Source organism: Mizuhopecten yessoensis, unplaced genomic scaffold, assembly GCF_002113885.1.
Source record: "Mizuhopecten yessoensis strain PY_sf001 unplaced genomic scaffold, ASM211388v2 scaffold5181, whole genome shotgun sequence".
NCBI lineage: Eukaryota > Metazoa > Mollusca > Bivalvia > Pectinida > Pectinidae > Mizuhopecten > Mizuhopecten yessoensis.
Genome location: NW_018405920.1, coordinates 121958 through 140252, shown reverse-complemented (window position 1 = coordinate 140252; position 18295 = coordinate 121958). Strand labels below are relative to the sequence as shown.

At 36.4% G+C, this 18295-nt stretch overlaps 2 protein-coding genes across 4 annotated transcripts in view; one reads left to right on the top strand and one right to left on the bottom strand.

The window, feature by feature from the left end:
• The window catches only part of LOC110450326 (BRO1 domain-containing protein BROX-like), a 28159-nt gene extending 14331 nt beyond the window's left edge, over positions 1 to 13828 (bottom strand). Inside the window, exons 1-6 of the mRNA XM_021497798.1 lie at positions 13704 to 13828; positions 9785 to 9985; positions 8168 to 8263; positions 7161 to 7233; positions 6450 to 6555; positions 5843 to 5932 (exon numbers count right to left, since the gene is read on the bottom strand). Of these exons, the coding sequence (XP_021353473.1) occupies positions 5843 to 5932; positions 6450 to 6555; positions 7161 to 7233; positions 8168 to 8263; positions 9785 to 9985; positions 13704 to 13804 (667 nt within the window). The 5' untranslated portion in view covers positions 13805 to 13828. The remainder of the gene's footprint in view (positions 1 to 5842; positions 5933 to 6449; positions 6556 to 7160; positions 7234 to 8167; positions 8264 to 9784; positions 9986 to 13703) is intronic.
• A 47-nt stretch (positions 13829 to 13875) lies between these two features.
• Positions 13876 to 18295, top strand: part of LOC110450325 (alpha-mannosidase 2x-like) — a 36626-nt gene continuing 32206 nt past the window's right edge. For 2 of the 3 annotated variants that reach the window (XM_021497795.1, XM_021497797.1), the window contains exons 1-3: positions 13876 to 14520; positions 15851 to 16000; positions 16241 to 16385. In XM_021497795.1, the coding sequence (XP_021353470.1) occupies positions 14383 to 14520; positions 15851 to 16000; positions 16241 to 16385 (433 nt within the window). In that variant the 5' untranslated portion in view covers positions 13876 to 14382. The remainder of the gene's footprint in view (positions 14521 to 15850; positions 16001 to 16240; positions 16386 to 18295) is intronic. The other variant, XM_021497796.1, reaches the window with a different exon arrangement.

The window sequence follows — 18295 nt, the reverse complement described above, 5'->3', positions numbered from 1 at the left end:
AAAACGACATTAAAATAAAATACATTAACATTGCATTGCCAGCCATTAGGAAAAGAAAAGTAATTTATGAATGAAAAGTCAATCATTGTAATCAAATAAGACAAGAGGCCCAGAGGGCCTGTATCGCTCACCTGGATACCTAAGCAATCATGGCAAACTATTCTCCAAATGAGTTCAAGGGAATATGCCAGACCCCAAGGCCAATCCTTGTAGCATAGCTATATTAGATTTTTCATGCACAGCAATTTTATGTATGGTTATATTTATGGGGTGGGGATCTCGAACTGTTTCCAAGCTTTGACTCAGAAACTAGGTCCCTAGAGTTGTGGCTAGACCCCAGGATCGATTCTAATATCGTGACTGCATTTGTCTCTTTTTGCCAAGCATTTGTATATGTAGTTTTGGGGTTTCTCATAAAGTTTCTCAACCGTTTCAAAGTTATGACCCAGGGGCCAAGTCTGCAAGGGTTGGGCAGACCCTGGGATCAATTCTAATGTCATGACTGCATTTGTCTCTTTATGCCCAACCATTGTATATATAGTTTTGGGGTGGGGTATTAACCATTTCAAAGTTATGACCCAGGGGTTAAGTCTCGAAAGGGTGGGGCAGTCCCCAAGGCCAACCTGGAAGCATATGTGCAATCATCTCTTTATACTCAGCAATTGTATATATACGGTTATAGGGTGGGGCTCTCAACTGTTTCCAAGCTGTGACTAAGAAACTAGGTCCCAAGCTTAAGGGTGGGGCCAGACCCTAGGGACATCCTGGAAGCAAATGTGCATTCTTCTCTTTATACTCAGCAATTGTATATATGGTTATATGGTGGGGATCTCAACCATTTCCAAGTAATGCATTTTATTGGCCCCACCCTTTAGCCCGGGGGGTCAGCCCCACCATTTGTACAATTTTGAATCCCTGCCTCCCATGAATACTTCCGACCAAATATGATCAATATCCATGGCATAGTTCTGCAGAAGAAGTCATTTATAGCAATATAACCAAATTGCCCCCTTTTGGCCCCGCCCCTCAGCCCCCTGGGGGGTCAGCCCAACCGTTTGTACAATTTTGAATCTCCACCACCTAGAGATGCTTCCAGTCAAATAAGGTTGATATCCATCACTTAGTTCCAGAGAAGAAGTCACTTAAAGCAGTATAGCCAAATACCCTTTTTGGCCCTGCCCCTCAGCCCCCTGGGGGGTCAGCCACACCATTTGTACAATTTTAAATCCCTGCCTCCCAGGAATGCTTTTGATCAAATATGATTGATATCCAGTGCACAGTTCTACAGAAGAAGTCGTTTGTAGCAATATAGCCAAATTGCCCCCTTTTGGCCCCGCCCCTAAGCCCCCTGGGGAGTCAGCCCCACCATTTGTACAATTTTTAATCACCACCACCTAGGGATGCTTCCAGTCAAATATGGTTGATATCCACTTCTTAGTTTCAGAGAAGAAGTCGCTTAAAGCAATATGGGCAAATTAATCCCTTTTGGTCCCGCCCCTCAGCCCCCTGGGGGGTCAGCCCCACCATTTGTACAATTTTCAATCCCCACCACCTAGGGATGCTTCCAGTCAAATTTGTTTAATTTCAACCAGTGGTTAAGAAGAAGAAGTCGTTTAAAGAAATTGTTGACGTACGGACGTATGTACGGACGGACGACGGACGCCACGGTATGGCATAAGCTCACCTTGGTCCTTCGGACCAGGTGAGCTAATAATGCAAATAGTTATGATCAATTAGAGCAAATAAGTGCCACATTCTGTTTCTATTTTAGAGTTATCATAATAATCTTTTCAATGTCCCAGACTTAACTTATGTTTCTGTAATCTTGATCTATCTAAATGTAAAATGATTTGTTTTACCCACCCACCGCCTTTTAAGTATGGTCTACACCACACTGTCTAGTCATGATTGTCTATGAAATGCTTATTAGATACTTCAATTGACAAGAAGTTAAAAACTTACCTGGTAACAAAAAAAGACTAAGAAATTGGAGAAACTTCAGCTATCTACAGACCCGTACACGTTCGCTGTTCCACTTTCAGCGTACCGTTTGCGTAGCATTTCTGTACCGTTTGCGTAGCACTTGCGTATCACTTGCGTAGCATTTCTGTAGTACTCTCGTACCTTTACCGTAGCACTTGCGAAGCGTTTCCGTAGCACTTCCGTATCGTTTCCGTAGCACTTGTGTCTACATCTTTCCATTTAAAAAGCGTTTGTGAAATGTTCGGTAGAAAATTTTACAGAACATATATTTGTCGAAACAAATTGTAAAAAAAAAAAAGCATTATAAACCGCATTACGTGAAAATTTTCTGTTTTCTGAAAATAGTCTGAAGAAAAAAACACAAAAATGAGCCTTAGGGGTAATTTAAATAACAGGCATACAGCTGGCCATGTGGTAATGACCTGTCCCTTGTTGAAGGTATAAACAACTTTAGCGGCCGTTATAAAGGTTGTTAGGGCAACATGGCCACCCGCTGACAGATACTTTTCTTTCAATATGATATCTATATACCTGAGAATATAGGCAGTGATAATGCATTGACCGTTCACCTGTGATCATATTGGATTCTGATGTGCTGTACCTGATCAAGGTCACATTCTGTGATTTCAAGGCAATTAAGTCCATGTCAATTAATCCAGTTCATTGTCTATCCATCATGTACAGCTGTATACAGGTAAATCAGTTCAGTCCCTCGATCAGGAAATGACAGCCCCAGGCACAATTTCATTTCACAACATTGCCTTAACAAAGGTAAACTAATATTTTACTTGGAATTCCTAATTTAATAAAAAAAAAAATATGTCCCTTATTATAGGATATTTAACTTCTCACGTAGATGATTTGTTTTATAACTAATCTATTTTTTTTTGAATAATCTATCATGAGTTCTGTCATCAGCGAACAATGTTAAATACTAACCCTAATACATAACAAACTTTTCATATCAGATTATTGAAAATGATGATATTTTTCAGTAATCATTAAAAAAATCATTATGAAGATAATTGTCATCATGTGACTGAGTTCCTGAGAAAATACAGTGTGCTACCTTGTTGTCAATAGCAGAGACGTATATATTACAATACGTCTCTGGCTATAGTAAGTTTGTTGAGGGAGTGCCCTCTCTGTGTGTGGTATTTATAAAGGTGTCAAAAATCAGTCAAGTGGTTCCATGCTAGTGTACCTATGAACTTACATGGTTCAATGAAAAAGATAATTGAACTTTTACAGCTGACCAATTAGTACCACTTAGCGCCTTTAGCAAGTTACACAGTGAACAGTATATATCAGAGGGATTAACCTGGCCTAGGTTATATTTGGGAATATTATATTAACGACAACAAGATGGATTAATTAATTAAAGAAAGGTTTATTGATTTTTTTAGAGAAGAATGTTCTAAGAATGTGCAGAAGAAAATAGAATATCCTCAAAAGTAACTTTTTATAGATATATTTACGATCATTTTGATCTACAAAACTACCTGCGTAAACCCATACAAAAAGAATACCTGAAAGAAATAAAAAGAAATATCTCCTCATAACTTAAAATTAGAAAAAAAGGGCGATATCAAAACATTGAATCGTCGTGTGTGTAATGTTTGTGATTTAGATGATGTTGAAGATCATGTCATTCTGATTTGCGAGCAATTGTTTTGAAAACTTATTATATTAAAAAGCCAAGCATGTTTAAATTGAAAGGATTATTGTGTGTGAAAAATACAAAAGAAATAATGAATATATAAAATTTGCAAATTCGCGTAGAACCTTATTATTATAAATAGATATTATAGTTGCACTTGTAATTGTGTTGTGAGTGTGTGTAATGTTATTTTGTATTTTGCACAGTTAATATCACAAATTTTGTTATTTTGTAACTGGTGAGTCGAACGACTCAAAGTAATAAAGAACTTGAACTTGAACCAGGCATTGAGGCTACGTACATTGTACATATATGACAAAATATGAAATATTGTTGCACTTACACTTACATGTATTGAACACAGACAAACAAAATTTTATTTAGTTTTACCACTCATCTATATTGTGGCATTGTCTATAAAAAGTCTGACAACGGTCAGAGACGTACACTTTAAAGCAAACATTTTCACTTGATTTTGTGTGCATTACCATTCCCCATCACCAGTTTCACGAAAAAATACTTAATTATGGAGACTCCTTAACTCGCCATAACGTTTTCATGTGGAAGAACTAGAGACAAGAGATTGTGAGCATCCTCATATAGAAATACATGTATACACCTGCGCAAGGGATAAATGTTATAAATGAGTGATAAATGTATCTATTAAAAAACTCCCCCTACCACACCCTTTTACTCTACTCTACCATGACTAATTGCCCCTGGACCCTGATCAGAAAGCTATCGCCCTAAGCCTACACCCTCCTTGATCCACGCCTGTTTAGGTACAAACTTACATGTACAAACGGAGAAATACATACTGTAGATATATTGAAGTTTGACTGTGGTCTCAGTCCCTATGTTATCTGACATCAGACCCCTATACCCTTTGCAGTGCACACCCCTCAGGGTGTGCTATAGACGGTCATAGTTTCTCCAGTACCAGGATTCAGGTAAGATTTACCTGTAGAAAAGTCAGTATAGATACCTACATTTTTATGATCGATAAAGAAAACCTATATTCTTATTAATACTAGAGGTGCATATCATGAATGTAAAAATTTCATATATTTAGTACATATTATTTTTCTTATTCATAATAGTTTTCTTCATGCACAAGCTTGCCTTTCAAACTGAAAAAGTATATATAATAACTCCCATAACAATAAACATGCACAATGTAGACTTAAACAAGAATTGGCTACATTTTCAAAATAAAATAAAAGATGTATAACAAAAAAAACTGTTTATCTTTGAATGAAATTTAATTAAAAGACATGTTATAACATGTATACATTTCAAATCTCTGATGCATGTATTTGTATGTACTTATAATTAAGCACATTATCGGTCTCCAAATCCTATGAAAAATCTAAAAGTGTATGGAAGTATTAAAGACGATATAAAAAATAGAAATATAGGTACTGGATCCTTATTACAGGAGTCTGAAATTATATCATTTTTTTATTATTAGGCTTATTAATTATTACGTTTCTCGTAAGAAAAAAAAAAAAAGTCTTTTATTCGGTAAGCAGGTGGAAATATTTCTGACCATAACTTATTATCTGTTTGTCGCGTTGACCTGTTAGCGTATGTCAGGTCTTTGTGATGGATATATTACATGTACCAATATTTGATCGACCTTTATCTTTATAAATCACCAGACATTTCTGTTTGTTTCACACTCATCCATTATGCAAATGAAATGGCAAAATATTATTACGTTTCTCGTAAGTTGATGGATATAACAGTTTACTGTCATTTCTTCCTATGCATTGTGGGTATGCATTGTGGGTATGCATTGTGGGTATGTTCGTGTCGTTTTAGATATTTTATATGCTTCCGCTTTTTATGTAAACCCGTTCTTGTCACCACAAACGAATCACCGTTTGTAAGCGTCACCCGTAGCACTTCCGTACCGTTTACGTAACACTTCCGTACCGTTTGCGTAGCACTTGCGTACCATTTCCGTACCATTTGCGTAGCACTTCCATACCGTTTGTGTCCTAGGTGGAACAGCGAACGTGTACGGGTCTGTAGGACGTTGTGTCTACACCCCCCGTTTTTCTGGGTAACAAAAGGTCAGCAGAAAACACAAAGTAGCTGAGAAATTGAATATGTACCCCAGAGTACATATTTTCAAAATTTTAAATTTACAGGTACATGGACAGCACAGAAATTGACATGTTTTATCACTCTTACCTGCTTTCTGGTACATCTGTCCTGTTTCGAATGCCAGCGACGCTATCAATGATGAAGCATGCCTCATCTCAACAGCTCTGGCCAATGTCACTGAAAACAAATCACAAATCATTTGTCTTTGAGACTCAACTCTGGACTGTCTCCCGCTTCAACTGTACAGTCAGATAAAACAATCACATTGAAACTAACATGTGCCCAGTTAGTAAACAGACTTATCAGTAAATGTATATCATGATCACGATATGTTAGAGACACTTCTCGATAGCTTCAGCTTAACACAGTGTTATGAACATGCATGACTGTATGTGCCAGGACAGCATTATCTTTGTAAATTACCAAGGTAGATGGGTGTACCAGAAACTGAATATCAAAACAAACATTTTTTTTTTTACTTTGTTCTGCAATCTCAATTTTATCTACAATCAAAATCAAAGAAAGACTATACTAAGTTTGGGTAGACAACATTTATAGAACACTTACAAAATTTCTTTAAAATTCCTACAATTTCCACTATTTGATAAATGTAACACCCAAGTCAAACTTCATGAAAATATGTTTAACTGTAAGCGATTACAGTTAATGTCATCATCTGCCCTGCTGGACTCACCCTCTTGAGCCTCGGCAGTACATTGGTGGACATAGGCCTCCAGAACACGACTGTCTGTGTCTACAGCTCCCTCCGTGTTCTCAGACAGCCGGGATATCAAATCATCCTGGTATTGTACATACAGTCATTTTTAATATTGGAACTACATTGATTCAGATAATTTGTTGGTAATAGATTCAATTAGTGTTGGTTCAATGATCAAAAATAAAAGAAATTTAGTTAAAAAAAATCAATATAATAATTGATGCCAAAATTGAAAAGATGAATAATTGATAAAGTTCACAAATGTATTATGATACAGCATGACAATTTTGTATCTAAGAATGCTTGGAACTTGTATTATTCTTGATAGCAAATAAATAGATATACAGATCCAATGCTTTTCAAAGAAAAAAATATTTTAAGATTTACTATATTTTCAATAGGACAAATGAACAACTTATACAACCAATTCAAATTGATATTCAAACACGTGTACCTGATAGCCGATTATAAAATTTACCAACATTAGATTCACAGGAAATCTTGAGCAATGAAATTTTCACATTAAGAACATATGAAATATGAATTGTCATTAGCATCTCTTTTTCATTGCAAATAATTCAGCATAAAAAAGGTAACTGCTTTAAAATCAAGAAAATCAAAACACATTCCAAAATTTCAATTCTTATTTCGTATAGTTTCATTACGTTTTCATTAACTTGACCTTACCTTGACAAATGTGAATAAGCCTGCAGCAATCTTCAAACATTTGTGAACCTCTTTTGCTTCTTCCATCTCTGGTCTGAAATTTACACATAAAACCAATTTAACAGAAGAGCCTAAGGTTATCATTTGAAAATTCTAAAACAATAAATAATGTACATGTGAATGACAAATGGGGAAATTGTTGATACACTGTCTAAACTCTCCAATCCTTTAATAGGAATCCATAAAAAAATATATATTATTATCATTAAAATTGTACTTTTTGTGGCAATATCACGTCACCATAATAAGCATATTAAGGACCTTGGTATCTTGATGAATAACAGCATGTTTCACTCATGATTTGAATATTTATAAAAAATATATATGAATATGGTTTTGTACTAGATGGCAGACCCTTCTTCAGTAAAAAATCTGATACTTTCATTGAAGGAACATTTCAGGAATTATTGGTGAAAAAACACCTGTAAGTTTAAGAGGAGATTTCATTTGAATGTTTTGCACTTTTGCTACCCCTTTTGGCCCCATCCCTCAATTTCTGTCAGCCTATTCTTAAAAGCATGATCTGGTCCTCATCATATATGGATCATTTATTGATATGGTGGTGAAAATCCACCAATTAGCTTCAGAGGAGATGTCTTTTGAAAACTTTCACTCTGCAAACATTAATAACCTCGGCCCTCAGCCCATTGTGGGGTCAATCATTTATTGAGTGAAGATTCTGATCCGGTCGATCCCTAACAGAGGCAGATGATTACCCTGATGTTTCATCCAAATCTGATAGACAGTTTCTGAGGAAAAGTTGACAATATGATAGTTTACAGAAAAACACAACAATGGACAAAAGGCAATCAAAATAGGTAACTTAATTGAGTGACTAGTACGACCTTAAAAATATAATATTGCAAAAAAATTGCAATCTCAATATGTTTTTGAGAATGTGTTGCATTTTTTGGTGCAACAAAGCATTGTGTATATAAATCAACCAAAAGTATCCTCGGGTAACTTACTCTTCCTTGGCAGCCAGTTTGGCAGCATGCTTGGTGTACCACAATCCTATGTTGATGGCCATAGAAGCTGCTTCAAATACAGCATCAAACTGCTCCCTGTCCAGTACAAACAGACACAGTTATACTAAATACAGCATCAAAACTGATCCCTGTCCAGTACAAACAGACACTGTTATATACTAAATACAGCATCAAAATGCTCCCTGTCCAGTACAAACAGACACCGTTATATACTAAATACAGCATCAAACTGCTCCCTGTTCAGTACAAACACACACAGTGATACTAAATACAGCATCAAACTGCTCCCTGTCCACTAAAAACACACACAGTTATACTAAATACAGCATCAAACTGATCCCTGTCCAGTACAAATAGACACAGGTATACTAAATACAGCATCAACCTGATCCCTGTATCCTGTACAAATACACACAGTTATACTAAATGCAGCATCAAACTGCTCCCTGGCCAGCACAAACAGACAGTTATGTACTAAATACAGCATCAAAATGCTCCCTGTCCAGTTCAAACAGACACCGTTATATATAATAAATACAGCATCAAACTGACCCCTGTCCAGTACAAATAGATACAGGTATACTAAATACAGCATCAACCTGCGCCCTGGCCAGTACAAACAGACACCGCTATATATACTAAATACAGCCTCAAACTGCTCCCTGTCCAGCACAAACACACAGTTATACTAACTACAGCATCAAACTGCTCCTTGTCCAGTACAAACAGACAGTTATGAACTAAATACAGCATCAAACTCCTCCCTGTCCACTAAAAACACACTCAGTTATACTAAATTCAGCATCAAACTGATCCCTGTCCAGTACAAACACACAGTTATACACAAAACAGCATCAAACTGCTCCCTGTCCAGTACAAACAGACACCGTTATATATACTAAATACAGCATCAAACTGCTCCCTGGCCAGTACAAACAGACAGTTATATACTAAATACAGCATCAAACTGCTCCCTGTCCAGTACAAACAGACACCGTTATATACTAAATACAGCATCAAACTGCTCCCTGTCCAGTACAAACAGACACCGTTATATACTAAATACAGCATCAAACTGCTCCCTGTCCAGTACAAACAGACACCGTTATATACTAAATACAGCATCAAACTGCTCCCTGTCCAGTACAAACAGACACCGTTATATACTAAATACAGCATCAAACTGCTCCCTGTCCAGTACAAACAGACACCGTTATATACTAAATACAGCATCAAACTGCTCCCTGTCCAGTACAAACAGACACCGTTATATAATAAATACAGCATCAAACTGCTCCCTGTCCAGTACAAACAGACACCGTTATATAATAAATACAGCATCAAACTGCTCCCTGTCCAGTACAAACAGACACAGTTATATAATAAATACAGTACCAAAATGCTCTTATTGTCTGACAAATGTCTTATATCTTGTGTTTGTTGTAAACTAACCTTCAATCATTAAACTTCTATTCAAACAATCGGATGAAACATGTGACTTTCCTGACAAATGGTTAACATTTTTACTAAGCAGAATCTATTATGTGATATGGTAATCAATACAGCCAAAAGCCATGACTATTGTGGCAGACTCACATAGGAGTATTTCCTAGAAGTGAATTAGTCCATTTGTACTTGATGGCTTTTCTTAATTTGTTGTCTGCCTCCTCCCCGAATGACTGAATAAGGCCCATAAGCAGACTGAAGTAGTCAGTTGTGGCCTTCTCCACTGTGACTGGTTCATGGTTTGGGTCAGTTAGTAACTCCAGTAATTTATTTCGGGTCTGACGCAATTCCCTGAAATTAAAAGAAACACATTGAATTTATATCTGTATATCATGATTATACTGTCACAAATATCCATTTACTGTGGGTAACTGGCTCTGCTCTATATTGCAAATTAAACCCAATTTATGAAAACATAGTTATTTTGATACAAGGTTTGTACAGGAATTTTGCTATGAAATTCAAACCTTTTTTTCTATGTCTTTTGCAGTATAAGCAAGGCCTAAAATTATCCGCCAAGTGTAATATACATTGTAGCTACCTGGACGTGTAGCCTGAAAATAAACCTAAAGTCTAACACTAGTCCGTAACCAGTATATATGGAAATTGCAGCAAATGTTGAATTATCTGAATTGATTTTTATAAAAAAAAACAAAAAAACATAAACCCATCTAAAAGATCAGTTAGTCACTTATAAGGCTGATTTGACACTTTCGAGACATTTTTGTTAAATTAAAGGACATTTATATAATTAGAGCCTTTTCATCAATTTTAGTACTTATCAAGGTCTTCCCATGTGTTTAAGCCTTTTCAATGCTTGTATAAACCCTGGGACATATATGAATATCTACATAATAACAGATAAAGAATATATAGGCATGTGCTTGTGTACATATAATTTCTTTATCTCATATCTTCATTGGTTTCAACTATAATCATGTGGAGGTCATTGATTCTGTTACTATTTTTAGAGACATCAGGAAACATCTGGCCCTGACATCAAAAGTTTGACATATTGATATCTGGAGTATGTGGGCCAGAGCGCACTACGAAGGAAAACATGAAAATTTCTGACATCGTTTGGTAGCGTCACATTTTGAAATGCTGACAACAATTGAGTCAGCTATGAGTATAATGACACAACATCTACCTCACGTTAAATGGGCTATTTGTTTGTCTTAAACCACCCTTATTTTCCCCAATTGCTACTACATTCTGTCAGTTGAGTCCTCCATTTTCAATTGTTCAAAATTTCCTTCCTAAGTGACAACGCCATTTTGTAGATTATGCAAATCACTTGGAAGTCTCTAGGCAGTGACTAATCAACAAAAAGGGTCGGTCAGAATTCTTCTAAATATTAATTTATATTCTCTTTATATGGTCCGGATCAAAATATTTTTTGTTCGTGTAATTTGCATCATCTACAAAATAGAATTGCATATTTGGGAAATTTTGAACGATTGAAATTGGAGGACTCAAATGAAGTAAACAAGTGATAAAAAAACATACGGTTTTGGATAAATAAATAACATATTTATTGATATATGTGAGGTAGGTGTTGTGTCATAGCAGATCGTTCTGTTGTCAACACCTCCAAACCCAGTGATTACCGAATAGTGTTGCAGAATTCCACATTTTCATAAAGTAATGTGCGTTAGGCCCAGCTATCTGTCAAAACATCTGAGTCTGGTGTCAGGACCAGAGGACACTCGGGGTATGTATAAGCATTTCCTTTATGTTGGATGCTGCTGAATTTAGTGTGAATGGTACTAACTAATTTTAAACATGTATTCGTCATAAAAATAGCTCTACTGAATATTTTGTTTGCTTTCCAACTAAATAACGACACTGGATAAAGTTTCTTGAATATTAAATTGAAATTGATTCAACGATTAAGAGGTCACATATAATGTTACATGTCTTAGAAAAAATAAGCACTGAAATGGACTTCAACCACAACTTAATCGGTACGAAATAGATGTTTTAGAAAAATATCTATAATTTCATGATATTTGTACTAAAATTGATGAAGTAACTTGCCGATAGTCTATATATAACCCTTTTAAAAGACTTTTAATACGATACGATTTAATAAGATACATAATGGACGCAGACTAAAAGCCCTATATCTCTTATCAAAACATCATTAAAGTTATAAATTATGTTAACTTCTGGTGTGCAATTAATGTCCATGTTTTTTTAAATGCCACAATTCGTTGCATAGTTATTTGCTGTATTATTTTCTCGTTTCCAATGATCGTCCAACGAAATATTACAGTTTAACATCAGCTGCGTCAATGACATGCTGCGGTAAAATTAAAGCTATTCCATGTTTATCATGCAAAAGCTGAAGAAGTTTTTTTCTACTCTCTAGGCAACATTGTTTTTTAAAAAAGTTTTTTCCCTTGTCCTGTTAATGGTTTCCATTTAGAACATGTTTGAAGTGACTCTTTCATTGTAAATGTTAGTTAAAATTTTGAAAACGTTAATTAGGTCCCCTCTGGTCTGACGGTGCTTCAAATTTGGGAGGTTAAATATTCGTTCAGCATTCAGTGTATGTTTAAAACCAGGTATGAGTTTTGTAGCTCTCCTCTGGACATTTTCGATAAGTTCAGTACACATATCTTTCACTAAATGTAATTGGGCTCCATACACTTGATTCCAGGTGGGGGTCTAACAAGTACCTTCAAATAATTTAAACATGTTTTCATCAAGCTAAATAAATGTTCTCCTGATGAGTCCTACAATACTATTTGATTTTTTCACACCGAGTTAGATATAATGGGTTCTAAAATTTTCATCCACAGTTTATAAATAACAGCGATACTTTTTCAGATGTTAATCATCATGCTATACTCTCGAATTGTACTTGTTGGCCTTCTGTTCCTGACATTTTTTTTCTATTTCATCGAGACAACTTTGCATTTCTTCTTCTTCTTTATATATGAGGGCTCCATCAGTTTGATGATTATGCCATCGGTGGTCCTATTGTAGAGGCGTGAAGAAGTTATTTATAGTGATTAGGGGTGGGGGTTTATTTTTTTGTGATTTTTTTTGTGCAAGGTATAGATAAAAAGTTAAAATCTGGTGTATGTACTAGTGTGTGATGAGGGCTTCAAGGGCTGTGTGGGGTAAGTGTGCCTTGAAGTCCTCTAGTGTTGTGCATTGGACTGCTGCTAAGGGGAGGAGATTCCATTATGTTACTGTGTGTGGGAAGAATGAGTATTTGTAGGTGTCCTTTGTAGCAGATATGTATTTGTATACGTACGGGTGTACCTGTCTGGTGCGGGGGTCTACAGGTGTGAGTATATGTGTTGGGTTTAAAGCTACGATTCTGTGTATAATTTTGTAAAAAAGGATAATTCTAGTGTATAAGCGTCGTGTTTGTAGTGTTGGCCATTGAAGTGTGTGGATCATGTCTGTTACGGAACTAGTGTTGTGGTATCTGTTTTGTACGTAGCGAATGGAATTTAAGTTGCAATCTTGCTGACCACTGCTGAAGTTTATTCAAGTCATTTTGTATTTTCACATCATCGCTACTTTTGATTTCCCTGTATAATTTATGACATGTTTTGTGTTTTTCTTTCAGATGAAATCATTAGATCTTCGAAAATAGGAATAGTTTAGCAAATTCAATGATTGAAGATGCTAAATCTAAGGGTCCAAAATCAGGAGTCTCCCTCCTTAATGAGGAGAGTTGGCAAGAATGAGTCTACTACTTATTCCTAATTTACGATAATTGATACTACGATAGTGACGGCGTCGGAACGCGGTGCAGAAATTGATTTGAGCGACCACATCCCATCGCGATTGGTCACATGAAACTTCAGGTGATAAAAATCACTTATAAAACATCCTTGTATGATGCCAAAAAAAGGGAAAAGTGATGAGATCCTTAGTACAGATCTCGTGACTTCTGGCATATTGAGTCAGACAAACAGGTGGTTCAAAATAAACATGAAGTCAAAATTGAAGATATAGAGTAGTCATATTAAAAGTAGGTTATTACGTAAATATTCTTCTTGTCTTGTCGTCTGTTGATACTCCCCGTAACTCAAAAGTAAGCACTGAAGTCGCTTTCAGCGGATTCCTGTGGAACCAGTACGCCATCTTTGTTGACAAATTTTCCGTAGTCTGAAAGCGCCACCTATCGCATTATCAAAGGGGTGATAACTCTAGATGCAAATGAAATCAAATGGCAAAACACTGTTAACACACAAGGACTGACTCGGACCGCACTGACTTGTCAACTTCGTGCTTATATTGGTATTAAGTGTCCATTCGTCCAGTACACTAGGCCTGCAGTAGTGACATTCCATATTTCCAGTTATTCCTGGCATCAATTGTAAAGATAACTTATAATTACCAGCAGAAAAAATTAGCTCAGGTGCATGTTGATACTTGTGATAGCAGATGACAAACGGAAGATACACACTTTGCAATCTATTCAAATTTAGTTTAAAAGAATAAAGTCTTCTCATTCTAAAATTCACCGTGCACAACAGATTTCTACTTTCACTGGAGATGTCACGAGAAATGACAGCTAGTGCATGAAAGTTTTTTTTGGTATTTATTGTTGTTTTCGTCTTGTTGGTGTAATGATTCCTGAGACTGATGATTATGTTATACAAAGGTTAAAGTCAGTGGGGATTCATCATAGCCTTTAAGAATTGTGTCTGAGTAAAATCATGAAGAGACGTCACTTGATGTACCTGCTTTCGGGTGTTTGTGGGCTGTACCTTATCAGCAGTGTGTGGGTCATGTATTTACTCGGTGATGAGAAAGGGAGGATGACGGTAAACAATCTGATAGCTTATATTCAACATGTGAGTATCAGTGATAAATGTGTACTGTATTTGAGTTTTTTACTGTCTCTTTGTGCAAGATCAGACTCTATAGTAGGGCTGCAATGATATATCAAGATATTTTGAATACAGTAATATACAAAACAATATACCTATTATATTTTATATACCTATGATATTGTCAGGATTTTGTTGTTTCCTGAATTTAGTCTACTCAAAAGTCGGTTCCAGCATGGAATTATAGTGATAGCTCCAAGTCAGAATGCACGTCAGAATGCACGCCGAAAGATGTGATTTGTGTGAAACTTTATAGTCATACCCATTTTTGACCCAAGTCTTTCCAGTTGTAATATTGACATTAAAGGTTGCAACATATCATTTCTCTTTGCATGCTTCTACTGTTCTGAACAGTTGCTATATGTATGATGCATAAATAAATTGATTTTTGTATCGTGACAATGCAGTATCATGATACATGCGCATCATAACGTCATGTTCATGTATTGTTGCAATCCTTATATAGAGACATCAGTTTTTGGCAATGAGTTTTTGTACCCCTCGCAAACAAAGTTTGGTATGGGGGTAGAGGGTTGTATATAGAAATCAATGAATCACCCTGTCCATCTGTCTGTCCATGAACCTTGTAAGTGAAACCCCTCCTAAACTTTTTGTTGGAAGAACATATAATCATCTATAGATGTACATGAATAGAGGAATATGTGATTCAACTTTTTTTGAAGAGTTTTGACCCTTGAAAATTTTAATTTCTCTTCTAGAAACCTTGTTAGGGCAACTCCTAATTAGCTGTTTGTTGGATTTTTTTTGTCACTTAGTACAATGAAATTTGCAGATGTGCATGAAGAAAGAAATTTGTCCTGGAGTTTCTCTAAACTTTAAATTCTGCTCAAGAAAACTTTAATTGCAACTTCTCTTCAACTGTTTGTTGAACTCTATTATAACTTGGCACAGTGAAAGTTCATGTGAAGAAAGGAATTAGTGAATTAGCTTATTTCCAGGATTTGTGGCCCTTTTAACTTTAATTTCTGGTCAGATAGGGGTATTAACTTATTAAACAATTTTATAAAGGAGTGGAAAAATATACGACCAGACCGGAATTCATACCTAGGACCCTCCAAACTCTGGACAAACGTTCTACCAGTTGAGCTACCTAGTTACTGACAATTGACCCAGTCTAGTGCCTCTACATATAAATAATTGAGGCTGAAGTATCCTCAGACATGTTCAGATTTTACTTTAAGATTATTGTGATACTCTAGGTTGTAACATTTCAACTTTGTGAAGTGAATGAAGGTGTTGATTCACAAAGGCTGATAAGTTTTTATCATTACAGGAGACACCAGATAACTCACGCTGCCAGGTTGTGGATTTATCTGGGATGTCTTTTGATTATGCAAAGGTTGCCATAGCAACTAATAAAGACCCTTGGCAACAGTTATCACAAGCGACCTGTCCTTCTGAAGATGCTCCTGTTGACATTCAGGTGAATTAAATCATGTAGCATGTCTTTGACAATTTTCAAGTTATTATTTTAACAATTACAAAATGTACAGTATTTGATACAACAGCACATTATCTACTTGTAGTTAGAACAAATTAAGCCACTATAAGACACTATACACATCTATCTACAATTTATATAATCAATTAATACAATTCATACAATTTAAAGAATGTCTATTCATGGCTGGACAATAATTGTATGCTGTTTTGATTTGCCAAGATGGAGAAGGAATGGGACCATATACCAATCAATTACCCTAACTTCGTCTTCTCTGTGAGTGGCTGGATCCAGGTGGTCAAGGTGAAGACTTGGAGGGTGAAACCACTAGAAGTAATTATAGTACCACACTCCCACCAGGATCCAGGTATGTTGATGTTGTCATGTCAATAATGTGGATCATGTTTCTGTCTGAGAGAACGACATCATAAACCTGACACCATCATGTGCCTGACACCAATATATACCAGACACCATCATATACCTGACACCAATATATACCAGACACCATCATGTACCTGAAACCATCATGTACATGACACCATTCTATACCTACACCATCATGTACGTGACACCAATATATACCAGACACCATCATATACCTGACACCATCATGTACATGACACCATTCTATACCAGACACCATCATGTACCTGACATCATAATGTACCTGACACCATTCTATGCCTACACCATCATGTACCTAACACCAATATATACCACACACCATCATATACCTGACACCAATATATACCAGACACCATCATGTACCTGACACCAATATATACCAGACACCATCATGTATCTGACACCATCATATACCTGCAGACACCATCATGTACCTGACATCATAATGTACCTGACACCATCATGTACCTGGCACCAATATATACCTGACACCAATACATACCAGACACCATCATGTACCTGACACCAATATATACCTGACACCAACATGTACCTGACACCATCATGTACCTGACATCATCATGTACCTAACACCAACATATACCTGACACCAATATATACCTGACACCATCATGTACCTGACACCATCATATACCTGACACCAACATATACCTGACACCATCATGTACCTGACACTATCATATACCAGACACCATCATGTACCTGACACCATCATATACCTGACACCATCATGTACCAGCCACCCTCATGTACCTGACACCATCATGTACCTGACATCATCATGTACCTAACACCAACATATACCTGACACCAACATATACCTGACACCGTCATATATCTGACACCATTATATATCTGACACCAACCATTATATATCTGACACCAACCAATATATACCTGACATCATATTATACCTGACACCAATATCACTCTGGTAGGCTTAGGGAAGGTTTCCAAGGTCTGAAGTGTAGGTGATCATTGTACTTGACCCCATGCATCATAACACAGTTAAATTCGGGTATATATTTAAGATTGTCAAGCTCTTGACTACTCAAGTCACTGTACAGAACATGATGATTTAGAGCAGACAATAGGAGATAAGGACCAGTATATTATGATATTGTAGCACTGCAGTGTGTAGATTTACTGTATGACATCGTAGCACTGCAGTGTGTAGATTTACTGTATGACATCGTAGCACTGCAGTGTGTAGATTTACTGTATGACATTGTAGCACTGCAGTGTGTAGATTTACTGTATGACATCGTAGCACTGCAGTGTGTAGATTTACTGTATGACATTGTAGCACTGCAGTGTGTAGATTTACTGTATGACATCGTAGCACTGCAGTGTGTAGATTTACTGTATGACATTGTAGCACTGCAGTGTGTAGATTTACTGTATGACATCGTAGCACTGCAGTGTGTAGATTTACTGTATGACATTGTAGCACTGCAGTGTGTAGATTTACTGTATGACATCGTAGCACTGCAGTGTGTAGATTTACTGTATGACATTGTAGCACTGCAGTGTGTAGATTTACTGTATGACATCGTAGCACTGCAGTGTGTAGATTTACTGTATGACATTGTAGCACTGCAGTGTGTAGATTTACTGTATGACATCGTAGCACTGCAGTGTGTAGATTTACTGTATGACATTGTAGCACTGCAGTGTGTAGATTTACTGTATGACATCGTAGCACTGCAGTGTGTAGATTTACTGTATGACATTGTAGCACTGCAGTGTGTAGATTTACTGTATGACATCGTAGCACTGCAGTGTGTAGATTTACTGTATGACATTGTAGCACTGCAGTGTGTAGATTTACTGTATGACATCGTAGCA